Source organism: Panthera onca, chromosome B1 (assembly GCF_046562875.1).
Source record: "Panthera onca isolate mPanOnc1 chromosome B1, mPanOnc1 haplotype 2, whole genome shotgun sequence".
Lineage (NCBI taxonomy): Eukaryota > Metazoa > Chordata > Mammalia > Carnivora > Felidae > Panthera > Panthera onca.
In genome coordinates, this window is record NC_138342.1 from 138,022,992 (window position 1) to 138,042,006 (window position 19,015).

Here is a 19,015-nt window from a genome sequence, read left to right on the forward strand (position 1 = left end):
GTGATAGGCATTGAGGAGGCCACTTGTTGGGATGAGCGCTGGGAGTTGTATGTAAGTGATGAATCATAGGAATTTACTCCCAAAGCCAAAACTACACTGTATACACTGTGTGTTAGCTAACTTGACAATAAATTTTTTTAAAAAAGGAAACTACAAATTAAATGTATTTCAAGTATAAATGTATTAATTCCAATTGAAATTAAATCCATTAACTCCATTAATGATATAATACTATATTCCAATTAGAATGTATACATTTTAAAAGGCTCACTATGGCAAGTATTGGCTAGGATGTGAAGTAATTCAACCTTTGATACATTGCATATGAGAATGTGACATTGTGAAATGCCTTCAGAAAGCAAAATTCTACACTAAAATATAATGACATAAAGATCAGTGGTCATCTTGTGATGGGGACCTTAAAGAGGTAAGTGGTAATACAAATGTAAACAAACTTTTGGGGGTGTTGGATATGCCTATTATCTTAACTGTAGTGATGGTTTAGTATGTACTAAAAATTAAATTGCACATTTTAACTATGTGAAGTTTAATTTGTGTATTAAACTTTTAATAAAACCATTTTTAAAAGAAAAATGTATGGAACTACACAGTTTGTAATTCAGTTTGATTATGACTCAAAGAAAACTTGAAATAGTAATGGCTTAAACAAATGAGGATGTTTTTATATTTTTTCCTCCCAAGATAAGAATTTCAGGATTCCAGGTTTCATTAATGTTGTGGGCTTCTTAGTTTTTTTCTGTTCAATTGTTATTAGTGTTGAGTGTTTTCCTTATAGGCTCAGGAACGTACCTCTACTTTCAGTAATCAAAAGCATGTCATAAGCAATTTGAAAGAGAAAAGTGAAAAAGGAGAGAAGCCTGTACTACTCGACCTTATTTTAAACAGGCTTTCTCATTTCTGTATGGCTCTTTGGCCAAAATTTGTCTTTTGGCAATCTCTCTCAAAAGAAAGTCTGTGATATATAGTTTTCATTTTCTTTGTTTAGCTTTACACATTGCCTTTACAAACTAAATTGAAGTTTTTATAGTTTCTATTATTAATGAAGAAGACTAGAATGGATATTGGATTGATATCTAGCAGTATGTGCCAGAGGCACCAATAGTCCTTTTCATAAGTAGGTATAGATACAAGAAAGAGAAAAGTTCTCAAGATTAGCAATTGTAAAGTGTATGTAGTATGATTCCTGGGGAATCAAATCCTGCATATTCTACCTCCCCACCTGCCTCATCCCTGACAGTAGTACTAGATATACTTACCAGACAGAGGAGAAATGACTATGTGAGATGGGGTTGAAGAAAGAACAATGTCTCACATAGCCTGCTATTGTGGAGGATAAATGGAGCATCTACATCCAAATTAGTAGACAACAAAGGACCCCATGCAAAAAATGCAATCTCCCAATCTTATTTTCTATTAAAAAAAAAAGCCAGAAGACACACAGAAGAGGCATACATAGCTTTTCCATCTAGTGCCCAAAAACATTTCGGAGATCCGAAGGAAAATATCAAGTAAGATGATTAAAAAAAAACCCAAAAATTCATCAAATGAGCAGGTACTACCATGGATTAGACAAGAAATTTGACAGATGTGAGAAATCATGAACATTGAAATCGAAATGATTTTCATTAGCTCTTTTTTATTTGTTGGTAAAGTGGAATGTTTTCTCACTGGGTGTTAAATATTGTCTAAAGTCCTAAGAAATATCTTAAAATATATAATGTATTCAATATTAAAAGGTATTTTTTGGAAATGTATAAAAAACGAATTTTCATTATCAAAGAGAATATAAACAAGCTAATCAATGAAAAGGTTAGAGCCAGGCTGAAATTATACTATTTATAATCTATGATTCTATTGAATTTATGCCAATGCATTTAAAAAAGCATTATAAACAAGAAATTTTCCAAGGGATCATAAATTATCCAAATTGGACCAAGAAGAAGTAGAAAGCCTGAGTAACTTTATACTTATGACAGTTTGAAAGATAATCAAGGATCTTATATTTGAGGTACAGATGATTTTATAGATGAAATTTGACAAGAATCATTAATGGATAGTTCCATATTATATAAAATATATTTAAAAAAAGATTATCAGTTCAACCAGACAAGATAGTCAATAAATTTAACTACTTTTGAAATGTAAATACAATCAGGGTGTGATAATTTAAGAAATTAGAGAATTGTCATACATAGTTATGTTTCTTACTTTCAGCAATAGCTTGAAGCAATGTTAGCTAGAAGCAAAAATATTCATTTCTACCTGAATGAACACGCATTTATTGCAGTTTGCTTAACTCTAAAAGGGCAAATGGACTTCGAGACAAGTCTGAGTCTAGTTCTGCAGGATAATAAGAGCTATAACCTTATTTTCTCTTGAGCTGAAAAAATAGGTGTAATAAGAAAATATACCTGTTTCCAGAATGAATTACCTATAAAATTATTTATTCTTTTCCTTACAGGTAATTAAAGATAGAAATTTCTGTAACTAGTGTCAATTTATAGTTGGAATTAAAAATAACTGTGAAGTTTACCAGTCTTATTGATAACAAGTAGAGCCTTATAACAGACTAAGTCAAAGAGAACTCATAGCAAATTTACTTAGTACAGCAAATATTATGAAACCTGTGTTATATCTTTTAGGCCTAGAGGGGAGAAATATTGTCAAATCTCAAAAATTTAAGAACAGAAAAATAATTAACAGATAACACATTGACTATTGGAATGGATACCTTTTTAAAGTTCTTAATGCAAATGTAGGTTTCTTTTTCTAGTAGAACCTGATGACTGGTAAAAATTGGTTCATTTTCCAATTTTATAAGTGTTTGAAATCATTTTCCAAATTGCTTTCCCAGGTAACCTTACAATCAGCAATGCAAGAGAAATGCCATTTTCCCACATTGTGTCCATTTTTGGTATTATTAGACTTTGTGTGTGTGTGTGTGTGTGTGTGTGTGTGTGTGCGCGCGCGCGTGTGTAATCATAGTATGAAAATTAAATCAGCACCACTTCTACTTTCCTGTTTTAGAATACCTAACTAGATGAGCAATTTTCTGCATCTTTAATGTCAACAAATATGAATTTTTTTAGTCATACAATTTAACTAGTTTTCTATTGGTTTGTAGGTAGTAGAAACTATTTGAAAAATATATATTTTGTACACTCTGAATATCAATTCTTTGTTGAATTTTCCAGATATAAATCTATCATTTCATATTGGGCTTTGCATTTCAGTTTAGTTTTTCATACATTTGGTCATGTGTTGTTGTTGTTTTTCAATGTATTTATTTTAAGGAAGATTAATTTTGTAACTTTTCTTCTTCTTTCTTTTTTTTTTTTTTTGATAGACAAGTAAGTACTTTTAATATAAAAAATCCTACAAATCAATAATAAAATGTTGAATGCATCACAGGGATAAAATAGGCAATAACACAAAATTTAAATACTACAAAAATTGCTGTTTGAGAATTTTCTGTTTTATTTTTAATATTTTTTGTCTTAAAAATGTATAATGCTGAAAATGTAAACAAAATACACTTTTTTTTTCAACTTTTTTTTTTTTTTTTTTTTTTTTTATTTATTTTTGGGACAGAGAGAGACAGAGCATGAACGGGGGAGGGGCAGAGAGAGAGGGAGACACAGAATCGGAAACAGGCTCCAGGCTCCGAGCCATCAGCCCAGAGCCTGACGCGGGGCTCGAACTCACGGACCGCGAGATCGTGACCTGGCTGAAGTCGGACGCTTAACCGACTGCGCCACCCAGGCGCCCCTAAAATACACTTTTAATAGCTGTGGACATTATGTGAATAACAACACTGCTTGAGACATCGCACCCCACCGGATTCACCAAATGGCTTACTCTTTAAAGAACTTCCCCCTACTTGCTCCAAGATGAAAAGAGGCTAGTTCCTTTTCTCCCCATTGTTTAACTACTTTTATTATTACTGTTGATGTTGTAAAACATTTAACATAAGATCAACCCTTCTGACAAATTTTTTAGTGAACAATACATTATTGTTAACTCTAGGCCCAATGTTGTACAGCTGATCTCCAGAACTTATCTTGCATAACTGAAACTTTTTACCTGTTGAACGACTTCTCCTTCTCCCAGCTCCAGGCAAATACCATTCTTTTCTCTGAGTCTGACTTCTCTATAGGTACCTTCTAAAAATGGAATCATTCTGTATTTATACTGCCGTGTCTGGTTTATTGCATTTAGCATAGTCCTGCAGATTCATCCATGTTGTCTTATATGGCAGCATTTCCTTTTTTTAAAGGTGAATAATATTCTACAGTATGGATTTACTACATTTTCCTTATTCATCCATCCACTGATGGACATTTGTTTCTTGGCCACTGTGAATAATGCTGAACATGGCAGTGCAGAAATCTCTGAGATTCTAATTTTAGTTCTTCTGGATATATACTCAGAATGGGATTGCTGAGGTATATGGTAGTCCTAGTTTTAATTTTTAAGGAAACTTCATACTTTTTCCCATAGCAGCTGTACCATTTTATATCCCCATCAACACTGTGTAAGGTTTCCAAATTCTCCATATCCATAACCAACACCTGTTAGCTTTGGGTTTTTGTTGTTATTGTTATTCTGTTCTGTTTTCTATAATAACCATCCTAACACATGTGAGGTGATATCTCATTGCAGTTTTGATTTGCATGTCCCTGATGATTAATGATGTACAGTGTCTTTTCATATACTCGGATATTTGTACATCTCATCAATCTTTATTTCTGCTTTTTAGTACTTTTTAAAAAATTGCCTAAGATGAATTTAATCCTTTGTATACTTTTCCTAATACTTTTCAGTTTTTTTCTTCATAAGTCAGCTTTAAATACACCAAGAATTTGCTTTACACATGGAACATAATGGGGTTAAGAGTATTAAAGGTAAAGCACTTCATAAAGTGTCAATACAGGAAAAGTACAACAAGTATGTTGTCAATATTATCTTGCAAAGTTATACTCACAGAAATAAGCATAAATAAAGAGAGTGGGGCAGGAAAGAATTAAGTGATATAGGGATAGATTAAAGAAAAGCTGGCTGTCCATGTTAACTGAAGAAACAAGGAGAACAGATACAAAAGTGAAGACCATTTTCACTGATGCTGGAACTCACATTTGTTTTCACATTTTTAAGAGCTCAGAAGTTAGGATGCATCCTACAATCACTAGTTTGTATCAGTTTATTCGGCAGTATTTTCTCTTTCTTAATAGTACACAAAATATAGTAAGACTTACAGTTAATGGCACCTTTAGATTTGATGAAACACTTTAATAAGATTTTCACTGAGCTGTAGAGAACACAGATATTTACATTAATGGGACCCACTGCCTGCTAAATAGGATGAACGATTAAAGACTCATAGTTACATTATGGCAAAGTATCAGAGGCGCAAAAATGAAGACAGAATCGTCTCAGACACCAGAGATAAAATCAAGCAAAAAGTAAAGAATTATACTAATGTAATAATTTTCATCAATAACACTGGAAAATAGTAAATGAACACTTTCCAAGTTAAAATAAAATTATAGTTTTGGACAGAGAGAAGGCCATGTGAGGACACAGCAAGATGGTAGCCATGTATCAGCCAAGGAGAGAGGCCTCAAGAAAAACCAACCCTTCTGGCACCTTGATGTCAGACTTCAGCCTCCAGAATTGTGAAAAATACATGTTTGTTGTTTTGCCACCCAGTTTCTGGTATTTGTTAAAGCAGCCCAGGCAGACTAAAGCAGACTTTGACATAGAGAAATGGGGTTCTGCTATAACAAATACCTAAAAATATGAAAGCAGCTATGGAACTGGATGATGGGCAGAGGCTGAAGAATTTTGAGGTGCATTTGACTAAGGACTATCACTGGATAAAGAGATTATAGGATTACACAAGTGGAAACATTGTAGCTTTGACTAAAGGGCATAGACACCAAAGAAGTGGTGGAAGGCTCTCAGACTTCTGGGATTCTATAGGACTACACAATAGAGCTAGTTACCTGAGAACTAGTTAGCTGTGATCCTTCAAGAAAAGGGAGAAAGACCTCAAGGTGTCTCACAGCTCAGCAAGGCTGTCTCCTCCTCCTTTTGAGAAGGTGGGGCCATCTCCTGGGGGCAGGCTGTTTTCCACCAGTGCCTATGAAGCAAGGTGGGGACCACAGCAGAGACACGTCTCACGCCCCAGGGGTAACACCACCCACAGCCAATGCCACGCCCACACTAAGGTGTCCAGTTCCCTGGAGGACTCTCTTTGGTCTCTCCTTGGGGTCTGCGGCGAGACGCGAGAGGTGAATGTGGCTGAGCTGGGGATTTGCTGCCTGTACACTGCCAGGAAATGTTTTGGTTCGCAGAGAAAGTCCTCTTTGTTCTACAGCAGCTCTCCCTGGGTGCCACTCAATACCCAGATCCCCAAAAATCTCTGGGGCACTCAGCAGTCCTACTGACCTTGCTTCCTCCAAACCCACCAGGATCCCGGGAGCTTTTCTGGAGGCGGGATTATTCAAAAAGTAGGCCGGCCCCAGCCTGCAGCCGAAAGTCCTGACGGGAGTCCGTGAAGGATGGGAAAGGGGGCGTGGCCGCCGCCATAGCTCTCGGCGAGGCTGTAGGTCTGGCGTCGGTTCAGCGCTTCTTGGCGGTGCTAGCCGCGGCAGCCATTCCGGGGGCCTGCTGTGGATGGGGACAAGCCCAGGACTGTCCAGGGAAGCCAAGTGGGCCCCAGGTGCAGCCGGACCTCCTTCCCCTGAGGCTCTGAGCTTAGATCCCCGGATGACCATGACAGACTAGGTGTCACAGTTGGAGGGACGTCACTCCACAAGAGGGGGCAAGAGTGGCCTCACTAACTCAACGTCGCCTGTGAAACGCGCCCATGATGACCTTTAGCCGGGTGATTTGGAAACTGCATTTCCACAATAAGGTAGGCGATGTTGCCAGTTACGGTGTGGGTGAATGGACATCGCATCCTGAGCTTTTCCCAGGTTATAAGCAGATGGTTGCTCCCCTCGCCCGGTGGGCCGCCAGCCAGTCATAGCTCCTCTCTGCCCTGCCGGGGAGGGGGGGGGGGGGCAGGAAACAAAAGGCATTCTGGGAAGGACCGAGTGCTCAAGTTCAGGGGAGTGGAGGTGGCTTGACACCTTTTCCCTGGGTCAGGGACATGGGTCCTGCTGGCTCCGCAATTGATCCGCAGCTCCGAGGACTGGCTACCCCTGTTCAAACCTTCTGTCACTAAGAATGTCACCCAGGACATAGCCAGCCTCCAGGGGCATGCACACCTTTCCAGGCCTGGCCTTAGCCGGCCCTGCGGCTTAACCCCCAGTCAAGTACAACCTCAGCCTCCAGTGTGCCCCTTTCCACCAGGAACCCTGTTACTATTGCTGGACTGTAGACCTCATGTCTTGGGATGTTGCAGTGAGTGAGGTGTTCATGCCTTTCGTTTTCTTGGTAAAAGGAAAGATCAGCAGCTGCACCCTGGCTTCCGGTTAGGTGATAGGTAGCTGATGTTTCCATACACACTGCATATAATTTTAGCCAAAAGACGAACCTCTAGGTTTTCTAGCTGCCTTGTGTGGTTTTATTGAGAATAGAGGCATAATGCCTTCAGCTTTTGAGTGTTCATTAAAGCATGTGGACTTGCTATGGGAACACTGGCCTGTCCAGTCCTGCACCCTCCGGTCTTTGGGGCTTCTTGGGCTTTCATCTGCCCGCCCTTTCCAGGGTGCCCTGAGTCTCTTCCTGACCCCAGCAGGCTCTCTCATGTCCCCATGAGGGCTCCTGCTCCCGCTCCCTCAGGGCTCTACCCTTTTTTGTGCTGCTCCTTATTCACTCTGATCTGACAACACGGAATCCCTGTCTACCTTTTAGTATATTGCATGAATGGAAGGCTCACCACTGAGCAGTGGATATTTGAGACATAGATTTATCTATTCTCTTTTGGATTATTCACAGTACTTAATACAGTACTGCATTATTATAATTGTGCACATTTTGCTGTGGTGAGTTAAGTTTCCAGTATTAAGCAGGTAAAAGCACAGAAGGCTTAATTAGAAGTGTGGAAAGAGTGCCAGTGTTGTAAAACCTCACAATGTAATAATCATAACCAAAGTAACACAAACCAAAAGTCTATGCAGATGTGAGAGGTAGAGAAATTTAGTGTATTCTGTGTATTTTTTTGTGGTAACTTAAAAAGCATTTTATCTAAATAATTTTAAAATTAAGAAATAAAGGAAAAGATGTGCATGATTCAAAGCTGTGCAATTAATCATCAAATAACTAAAAACTGAAAACTTTAAAAATAGTTAATCCTGAAAAATAGGACCTGAATCAGGGGACGGAGGCTGATAACTTCTTTTTGTTTTAATATCCTATTTTTAAAATCGTTGTCACTCGTACATAAAGCAGAATTAAAGGAGAGTTGTTAATATTAGGGAAACAAAGGTTTCCTTTTTATTTTTTACCCCGAGTTTGTTAATTTAACTTCAGGTTATTTCTTTTCATATATGTACAAATATTTCACTTATTCTTTTTACTTCACAACCCAAACTTTTCTTTTTTCCTAATTACTTAAGGAAAACACATAATTTTAATTATAATTTTGTTTTGCAAGTAACCCAGATAATATCTCAATCAAGTCTACAGCCTAAACAATGAAGTACATTTCAATTACATGAAAATTATTAAATGAAAATAGACATGACATCAAATAAGAATCATTAAGTACTTTTATAATTTTCAGTTAACTTGTATCTAAATATTTATTCTGAACTGCTTTCTCTCTGGGAAATAATGCTCAAAATAAATTCAAAATTCAATCAGTGAAAACATTTCTTTTGTATTAAACCAGAATTTTGTAGAGATATTTTTCTTTGAGTTCAATGGTGAGATATAGTACATAGTTCCTATCATATTGTATATGGATTTTATGGGCTGACTTCTATGTAAAAACTAGCTCCAGAGAAAATCTTTCTGAATATGAATCAGCCAAGTTAAAAATAGTATTTGGATCAAATTCATATCTGAATCAGAGACAGATTTTTCTTTTCCTGCTTCTTTAAACATAGTTTCATTCAACCTAGAACCCATGTATTATAGTTTTACATTTTATTTCTAATGACAAAGTGTAATATTACTATTATACCAGAAAAGAGTGAATAGTTTCTTTCTAAAATGTGTATGTGTTGCTATAATTGATGTTATATCCTAGTGATTAAAATAAAATAGAAATACATGAATTAAGGCTCAAGCAACTAATTTATAGAATTTTCAGTAGAAAGTGATTAATATAATATGCATTGCCTAAAAGAGCTGAGCTAGAGTACAAAGAGACTATGATAATGGAATATTTTTCCTGTGTGCAGACATAAATATTTGTATTCTGCCCACACATTATTTTGAACAACCATTGGGAAAAACAGACAGTTATGCGCTAATATAATTAGCATATCCATGTCTGATGGATAATACTATAATTGATTATATAAATCACAGAAGTATATAACAGGATCATAACTACTGACAATTATTTAGGTTGAAGGTGAAACAAAAAATATAGTTTTAGAAATTACATAAAATGCCAAGTTATTTTAAAATATTTGCTATAAGGAATAAATTATATATGCTGGACTCTATGTCAGTGAAGGATATACTAAGTAGCAAATATGTTTACATGAGTGAATAAATAATATTGTTTTAACATTTTATTGTCAGAATGAGTTCTTTTCCTTTACTACCAACTGAATAATTCAACTTTTTTTGAAAATAATTTTTATCATTAAGTATCAGGATTTATCTAGTTTCTGATTTAAAGAAATGGTCCCAATATTTCAGCCATAAAGAATGGTATTTGCTGTGAGATACTGGTAACTGCTGTTTAGTAGATGAAACATATAGAGAAAAGCTTATGAATGGCAGTAGGCATTATGTGTTTGTTTTTCTTTTTTCTTTTTTTTTTTAGTAATTGAGGTAATTAGTGTTTTTATCCTCTAATCTGTTACATCGGTAGAGTTTTCTTTTTCTTTTCTTTCTTTTTCTTTCTTCCTTTTTATTTATTTATTTATTTATTTATTTGAGAGAGAGAGAGTGAGTGAGTTCGAGTGGGGGAGAGGCCGAGAGAGGGGTAGAGAGAGAGAATCCCAAGCAGGCTCCCTACTGTCAGTGCGGCGTCAACAGGAAGCTCGATCTCAGCAACTATGAGATCATGACCTGAGCTGAAATCAGTAGTTGGACTGACTGAGCCACCCAGGCACCCTTGATAGAATTTTCTAATTTATATCTGTCTTTAGGGTTTTTTTGCATCTATGGTCCTAGGTAGGTTTGCCTTTAAACCCCACTGTTGTGTCTCTTGTCTCTTACTTACTCATTTGATGAGTTTTTACATGTGAATTGATGATTGGCTGAGCTGGGAGTATCCTATGAGGCTGGGTTGAGGATTTTTTACTTCATAGAGATTGGTTTTTGGTTCTGCCAAGTACTCCAAATAGTTCCCACTTAACAACAACAACAAAAATCCCATTAAATTTTTTTTAAATTAATGTTCCTAGTTTGGTTTCAGTGGGCTTTACCAACAAATAATCTCAAACCCCATATCATTATAAGTATAGGCCGGTATTTACAAATTCTTATATTAAAACAAAGCAAAACAAAACAAAACAAAAAAACAAACCTCTATCTAGAACCCAAGCAAAGCAGACATGTTTTTATATGTATGTGTCTCCTTTTGCTAGAAATGCAGATTCCCCGCCCCCCCCCCCCCCCCACTGTCCTTTTACTGAGCCTGTGTTTTTGGTTTTACATGGGAATAGAAATGAGTTTGTATTCTCTGTTCCTTTCCTTCTCACTTTGCACGAGCCCAAACCCTTGCCTTTTGTTGCCGATGTGATTCCTAAATCCCAAAGCTCTATATTAGGCAAATACTTTGAATGTAAATGTGGATCCATTGCTTGATTATTCATATGTTCCCGGGCTATGTATTTCATTTGCACAGTTGGGAATTTCCATTTATAACTTTTGTGGTTTACCTGGTATTCATGTTAGCACAGATGCCCTGTTTCCCTTTCTTGAAATTCTGTATATTTACCTGTCTCAATTGCATAACGTCTGAAAAAATTGCCACAGGTTCCTTTATGGCAAAATCAGAGGAATATTTTCTATAAATATTTATAGTGGCATTACAGTATCTTTCCTTAAGATGATTTGCCTCGTCTTCAGTCACTGGGTTCTGGTTTTGAAAACTACATTACTTGTATAAACAGGATAATGAGTTGTTATTTTTCATGGTGGTAGCTGACATATTTACCTTCTCATTGACTTTCAATTTTATTTTGATTATATTGATTAAACAACCTTCTACTTGGCTGCCTATCTATGCCTCCTGGAATATTATGAACTACTAAATGTCAATATATTGTCTTGAGAGTCCAGACACAGTGCTAGTAGCCTCCTCAGCCATCCTGCATATGAGGAATTAAAACATTCTTACAACTTAAGGTAAAAAGTGTCATAATAGGAACACTGCCATTCTGTAATGCTATTATCCATGTTGAAATTAGGAAGCTCGGTTCAGGGAAACATCTTCCATTGTTAACTGTGGCTAGAGGATGGCCATTACCAAACTTCTCAAAAGATGTTGGTATCTTCTCACTAGTGCAGTCCTTATTACCTAATAAAGGGAATGACCTCTGGGCCTTTCCAAGGAATATAATTAGTAGAAATTTGATATAATAAGAACATAATAAATAGAACTGCAGTTATTACATAGTAAATCCATTGTTACACTAAAGATATACTGACATCTCAATCTCATTTAGTATAGGGAATCATTATGTTCATGGTTCAAGGTGATATTACAGTAGTATATTTGCCTAGCTCTGACTTTCCTTGCCAGAACACTCAATTTTTAGCCAGTAGTAAGTCCATTTTTCAGTGTATTATTCTTTGTCTCGCCTCATGTTATTCCTACTCAGATCTAACTCCTTAAGACACATCTCTGTTCAGGTTACCCAGGTTCCTTCTAACACATATTTAATAAACTATTTTCCCCCATTTATGGTAAGGAAAATAAACTCTTTATTATTTTTATTATTTTTGAGAGACAGAGAGAAAGCAAGCGGGGGAGGGGTAAGAGAGAGGGGGAGAGAAAGAATCCCAAGCAGGCTCCATGCTGTCAGCGCAGAGCTCAATGTGGAGCTCGATCTCATGAACCATGAGATCATGCCCTGAGCCAAAATCAAGTCAGATGCTTAACCAACTGAGCCACCCAGGCTCCTGAGATCCTTTTTTTTTTCTTTTTCTTTTTTTCTGCCACAGAAGCCATATTCAAAATTAAAATGATGCTGTGTTCTCACCGTGGTCATCACCACCAAAAAATAAGTGTTGAATATCCTGACAAGAACAAGCTTTGTCACATGAGGTATCTACTTCAGATGGAGTCACTATGCAGCCTGCAGACAAAGAAATCTGCTTTTCATTTTATTTATTTATTTATTTATTTATTTATTTATTTATTTTCAGTAAAAGGAGAATGGATGTTACTGTTAGCCAGGGAATTTCAAAGGATTTGAATATTTAATTTCCCAGATTTGTGTACTCAGAGGCTATTTTCCTAGGAGTAGAATACCCTCTCCTACCTGATGAGGGAACAAACTTAGATATAATGTAAATCTCATAACTTTATTCTTCGTCCTTTGTAATTAGATCCTGAAGCTGCTGTTCAGCAGGGTCTGACCATTATCTATAGAATATAAGAATTTCCAATGAAGCATCATAAAGATACTCTAACTTTCACAGCATGATTTAAATTGCTAATTAACACTTCTGGACCTAAGGGTTTCTTTTTGCAAAGCTCCAAGTGCCATCAAAAGCAGGTTTTCTACAGGACAATTATCATTGCCACTCTACTATTCAAGTACAATAGGCAGTCCCCCCCCTCCGCCTGCAAAGTATTAACTTTCACATGAACTTCATTCCACTTGACCACAGATAAGTGTTGTGTGGTCACTGCAAAGCACAGGTTGACTTCCACCCTAATTACAGCCATAAACAAAGATTCTCATTTCTTATATAAAAGTGGGAAAGTTAACTCCAAAATAAGATTCTGGCCTCTTGTGGTATCAAGTGTGTTAGCTCTGATTTCCTAGGGAAGAGGGCTGAGGCAAAATATATGTACTACTATATGTATGCTTCATTTGAGGCATTTCTTGGATAAGGAAAACTGAAATGAAAACACAAAGTAGAGGGAGCAAATACAAGATGGTACTTTCACCAAGCTTTCACAAGGAAATACAGACTAGGTTAATGCATCCATCAGGGGAGAATAAGACTACTTTTCCACTTCCTTTGTTTCTTCTTTTCATGTTTCTATTTTGCCTCATGGTGTGTTAACTGTGTGTGTGCCTGTCATGTGTAACCAGGCCCAAGACACCTTGGATGTAGCCATATCTCATGCCTCATGGGGCAATGCCTCATCTGAATTGGGAATTGGTGGGAGGATCCATTTATTCTGTCAGTCTAGTCAACGAAAGCAGAGTGACAGAGCTACTTAAATGCCCACTGAAGCAGCCCTGATGGAAGCTGTACCAAAAGCTAAGCCCCAGTGTTGGGGAATTAGGGGCACTTGATGATATTAGATGAGGAGACAAAGTTGGTTATAAATAGGGCTCACCAGTGAGCAAGTGGGAGAAGATCAAAGGAACAAGTGGGCACACTGCACTGAAGGAGGGACACAAATAAATCTAGTACAATCCTGCTTTTTTCTCCATACCCAACTTAAAAAATATACTTTTAATCTCCGCATATATATTTTCCAACTTCTATTTTCATGTTTTCTGTATACTTTTAAATGTATCTCTTGTAAACAACAAATCGGTGATTCATTATTTTTGTGGATTTTAAAATCTCCATCTTTTAATTACTGTGTTTGAACCAGTTATACTCAACATAATTACCGTTATTTTAGGACTTGTTTCTAAGATGCTAGTTCATATTTCCATTTACTGTACTTTATTTTTTCTATTTTCTTGCCAGCTTTGAAGTGTATGTTATTATGCACATAGTTGTATATGTCAGCTTTTCTGCTGCTGACTACAAAGTAATATATTTTGTAATTCTTTAGTTAAGGTTTATATTTGAGGTATTTTTACCCCTGTTGATTTATGAAATTAATCCAAATATGAATTTCTGAATGAAGACAAGAAGTAATATGGTCTCACATTATTTTGTCTTCTCTCTTTCTCCAACACCATAGTGATATTTTCTACAATTTTACATGGACTTTTGTGAATGCATGTTTTTCTATTTGTTTGGTTCTTTGATTATATTCAATTTACATATTTCCTCCAGCATCATCTATATTATTCTTCCAATTTTCAACCTTTCTTCAAAATTCCTCTCAGGTATGCTTTTTGGTAAACAAAATAAGAGAACTTAACTAATAATATCTTTATTGTACTTTTCATTAAATTACAATTTAAATTGAGAATAAAGGTTTCATAATTTGAAAATTCTGTTCCACGTTTATAGCCAGTATGTTTGTCTTGAAGATTCTTTGCCCCTCAGTGTGGTTTTTGGTCCATAGTTATTTCAAATTTTTCAAATTTTTAGTACAGAATTTTCTTTTGTATCATGTTTGGCATACTGAATCCTCTCAATGTGCTTTCTTATATCATTCTTTGATTATGTGAATATGTCATCAGTGATATTTTCTCCATTCCATTTGTTTCTTTTTCCTTCTGGGACTCCTATTATCTGGGATATTGATACTTACAATTTTCATGTCTCAGCATAATTTTATTTAATTCATTTATTTCTTAAACTTTCTAAGGTATTTTTGGGAGTTCATCAGTCTAATTCTTCAGCTCACTAATGTGGTCTTTCATGCATATGTTCTCCTCTTTGGTTTATGATTTGTCTATTTAAACGTATTCTCCCTTGCAGCTCTTATTTTCCGTTGGTTCTGTTTTATGAAAATTCATTACTATGTCATATCACCAATATGTTTCCTTACTCTTTTACAGTTAGTTTTTATTTTCTTAAAGGTAATTTAAATACAGCTGTTTCAGTAATTCTACTTTATTTGGTCATCTCTTTCAGCTCTTATTTCTGTTTTATAGCAGTTCTCTTTTTTTAAGAGTGGGCTCATCTTTCCCTGGTGCTATCAGTCTCTCCCTGTGGTAATGAATGCTGGTGATGGCATCCAAACCACATGCTCTAGTGTATGATGCTCTTGCGAATTTAAGAAGAAAGAAGAGAATGTGGGGAGAATGGAAGTTCCAGGCATTTATAAAATCACATTGACTGCCTATGTTGCCACTCTACCATGTATTTATTTTAGTCCATTTATTTATTCTAGTCAGGAATATCTCTTTGATTCAAAGAAAGAACTGCAAAAGCAGCAGCAACAGCATAATAATGAATGGTTGCAGAGCCTATGCTGTGGGACAAGCACCTGTGTGTGTGTGTATGTGTGTGGGTGTATTCACTTAATTCCACAGCAACCATATGGAATATACACTATCGTTAGCCCACTTTACAGAGAAGAAAACTGATACAAAGAGAAGTAATGATTCCTGAGTCTGGCCCAGAGTTTTGGCACTTAACAAAATTTTTCCCAGTTTTCAAATTGTAACCATAATTTAAATATTAATGACTGCTATAGTTATACCATACAAGTTTTGTTATTTTCTATAAAAAACCCTAGATCAATATGTTAAAGTTAATTCAGTTTTGTGAATTCATTTTCTTAAAAGGTTGATTTCAATAATCTGGGAGTTTCATTTGTATCGTATTGACAGACAATAAGCAGACAAGGTGTTTTACAAGAAAAGAAACATGGAAAAAGTCTTAACGTCACATATTTTATCTTACAAAAATAAAAGTTATCAAAAATTTTGTAAGAGCAAAGAATGCTAACATATTAAAAATGCAGTTTTTCAAAAGGGAAGAAAAGGCAAAAAGGAAGGAATTTTAGTGGTAAGGATTTTTTTAAATAAAAGAAAAAAGGAAGAATGTACACTTGAAAATAAAGTGGAAAATGAGTTTGATTTGAAGTAACATCATTGCATCATACTGAAGAGAAGTAAAACAATGCAAATTAGATATATGTCATTGCATTCAAAAGAACATTTCTTCACAGAGGTAGCTGAATGTAGAGTCTATTCTTACCTTTCTTCTAAACAGCAAGTCAACAAATGACAGAAAGAAGTAGAAAATGAATAGGACTGAAAAAGAGAGAAATCACAATAAGAGATGCGTTATCAGGATTAATTATTATTCAACTCAATTACTTGATTTACTGTAAAAAAAAAAGCCCTTAAAAACCATCATTTTATGTGTTCTGTATAATCTTTTTGGAGTTTGTATTGGTCAATATTCTGATGCAAAGGGTGAGTTCCACTCTAGATAATTTGAATAAAAAGGATGTATTACAGCATGCCAGATTGCTTATACAACTATGAAGATGCTGAATAGAAAACCGTAGGATGAGATTCTAGAATCTCAAAGCTATACTTCAGAATCAAGCTGCTAAAGGAAGTGCTTCTCCTCATGATCAGGAAGCTGCTAGTAAAATCAGGAGGCATCTTTTTTAGTATGTATATAAATAAGGACTGCCTTAATCTGGTATGCTAAATTAGCTATAGGTACTGGTTCCAGAAAAGCATCACCTCAATTGCAAAATCAGAAAGTTTACACTATAGCTTCAGGGTTCGGTGGGGAGATGTGTGAAGTAGGTGGAGAGCATTGGGGTACAAACTTTTAGTTATAAAATAAGTAAGTCACAGAGATGAAAAGTAGAGCACAGACAATATAGTCAGTAATAATGCAATAACATTGTATGGAAATGGATGGTAACTTACTGTGATGAGTGTTGAGTAATGTATAGAATTGTTGAATCACTGTGGTGTACAGCAGAAACTGATGTAACATTATATGTCAACTGTACTTCAGTAATTTTTTTAAAAAGACCGTAAACAACAGTCAACGTAACTACATAGATAAAAATAAGGGTCAGTATTTTATTTAAACAAACAAAAAAAGCCATTTCTGCTAAATCAGCAAGCCTCAGAGATTGATTTTAGCTCCAGACCTATGCCACATTTGCTCTACTCCACATTGATGAATGGGATATTGTGCAAGTGTTTTATCTCAGTTCAAATTTTGAGTGTCATGTAATTGCATCTGATGTGGAACCTGAATTACACTTGGATCAACAACTGAAAGTGAAGAACTTTTGATTTAGCTTTCTCCTCTCCACAAGAAATGGGAGTCACAACAGAAGAAGATTGGAATAGATATTGTGATGCAAACTTCCATAACTTCATTAGACTTCATTCTTACTTTGCTTCTCCACATTAATCTTTAAAAATTTCAAACTTTTTTTGTTCTATAAAAAATTATATGTTTAATTCCATTTTTGAGCATAGTCCCAAAGTCTAGAATATTCCTACTGTAAATAAGTGCTTAATAAATATTTATTTAATAGATTGATGTCAGGTACTTATTGAGATTTGAAAATGTATTTTTATAAGAAATTGGAAAATATTGGATTTTCTGGTTACTTTCATATGGAACGAGCACATCAAATTCTTCTCTGTATTAAGGGTTACCAGCTAGAGCCTTACTTGGGATTCCTAGACATTTAGGAAATTTGCTAAAGTTTAGAGTAGATTGAAAAGATTTAACAGTATTTAATAACTCTGTTTACATAAGAAATTGGGGAGTACAAGAGTAGGAAATTTTCCTAAAGGATGGAATAGTCAGAACAATGCAATTAATCAAAAAATGATCCACAGTTTTCAAAATGGGATGGCAATTATGAATATAGCCTGGTGGCTATAATTCTAATCTTTCTTTATCCAACCATCATGGGCACATAATTGGTTCTGAAAAGGAGAGAGGGCTGTAATTAACAGCTGCAACAGCTGTTTCTCTATAACAAAGCAAACAAAAATCTATAAAATTTTGTAGCCCGAGCAGAAATGATTTGGGTCTCAGGAGCATAATGTTACATAAAATGTAGAGTGATGATGCTATCTTTCACATTTTATCTCAGACTTCCAAGAAATGGGGTTCTTAACAAAAGGAAAATGTCCTATGTGAGGAAAAAAAATCCAAAATCAGAGTATCAATCATTGTCTTTTTGCTTTAAAACTGGTAGTAAACAACAGGTTGTTTGCCTAGTTTTATTTACTTATTTTTTCATGCTACTGGTAGCTACGAGTTAGTGGTTGTTGCTGGAAGATTGGGTATTAGCAGGGTTTGTAACCAATTTAACTTTGGTGAATAGAACATGTTTTTGAACTCTTACATAACCAGCAACAATGCCATCATATTCACTTAATTGGTGAAGTCCTTTGTGGCTAACTGATATGCGTGAAGGTAGTGGTTTCCCAGTATAAAGGTATAAAAGGTCTTCTCCAAACTGGATGCTATTAATGAGCCTCATAATAGACAAGTATACCTGCCATCTTTCAGGACAATACTTTGCTCCCTGCTGTTAACTGACATAGATCTATTCTTGTTATTTTTCCTTTCAGACACAATAGGAAAGGTGATATAGTTGTTGAAGTTCTGCCAGTGTGAAATTTTCCTTCTCCATAGTCATTCTGGGTCCTCATTAAGCCAGGATCTAATGCCATGAAATGCTGGGGATTCTTTTCTGTTAATAGTCACAGAACCTCACATGAGGCCTTAGATATAGGTTGAAGAAGAAACAGCAGAATGACAAGAAAAAAGAGACATGTTGGAAGTTGAGCAAACTATTTTTGAAATTCGCTCAGACTTTCAAAATCTGTTTAGGTCTTAGCTTATGTATAACTCTTCCACTTGACAATAGAATGCTTTTTGGGCATTTATATTTATATGGCCAGTCATATTAGATAATGTTAAACTCATTGTAGACAGGTAAATTTCCTACTTTTCTAAAAAAAAAAAAAAAACAAAAAAACAAAAAAACAAAAAAAACTTGGCTGGTTTTTCAATATCCATCACAGGTTAATAGCAA

General features: G+C 35.5%; 1 protein-coding gene and 1 long non-coding RNA gene across 3 annotated transcripts in view; one reads left to right on the plus strand and one right to left on the minus strand.

Moving 5' to 3' along the window:
* LOC144616024 (uncharacterized) overlaps positions 1-7,048 on the minus strand; it is a 96,814-nt gene extending 89,766 nt beyond the window's left edge. Inside the window, exons 1-2 of one of the 2 annotated variants that reach the window (XM_078445115.2) lie at positions 6,472-7,048; positions 5,277-5,329 (exon numbers count right to left, since the gene is read on the minus strand). In XM_078445115.2, coding sequence (XP_078301241.1) covers positions 5,277-5,329; positions 6,472-6,800 — 382 coding nt within the window. In that variant the 5' untranslated portion in view covers positions 6,801-7,048. The remainder of the gene's footprint in view (positions 1-5,276; positions 5,330-6,471) is intronic. The other variant, XM_078445116.2, reaches the window with a different exon arrangement.
* Positions 6,854-19,015, plus strand: part of LOC132691966 (uncharacterized) — a 131,492-nt gene continuing 119,330 nt past the window's right edge. Inside the window, exon 1 of the long non-coding RNA XR_009616113.1 lies at positions 6,854-6,940. This is a non-coding gene — a long non-coding RNA (uncharacterized LOC132691966). The remainder of the gene's footprint in view (positions 6,941-19,015) is intronic.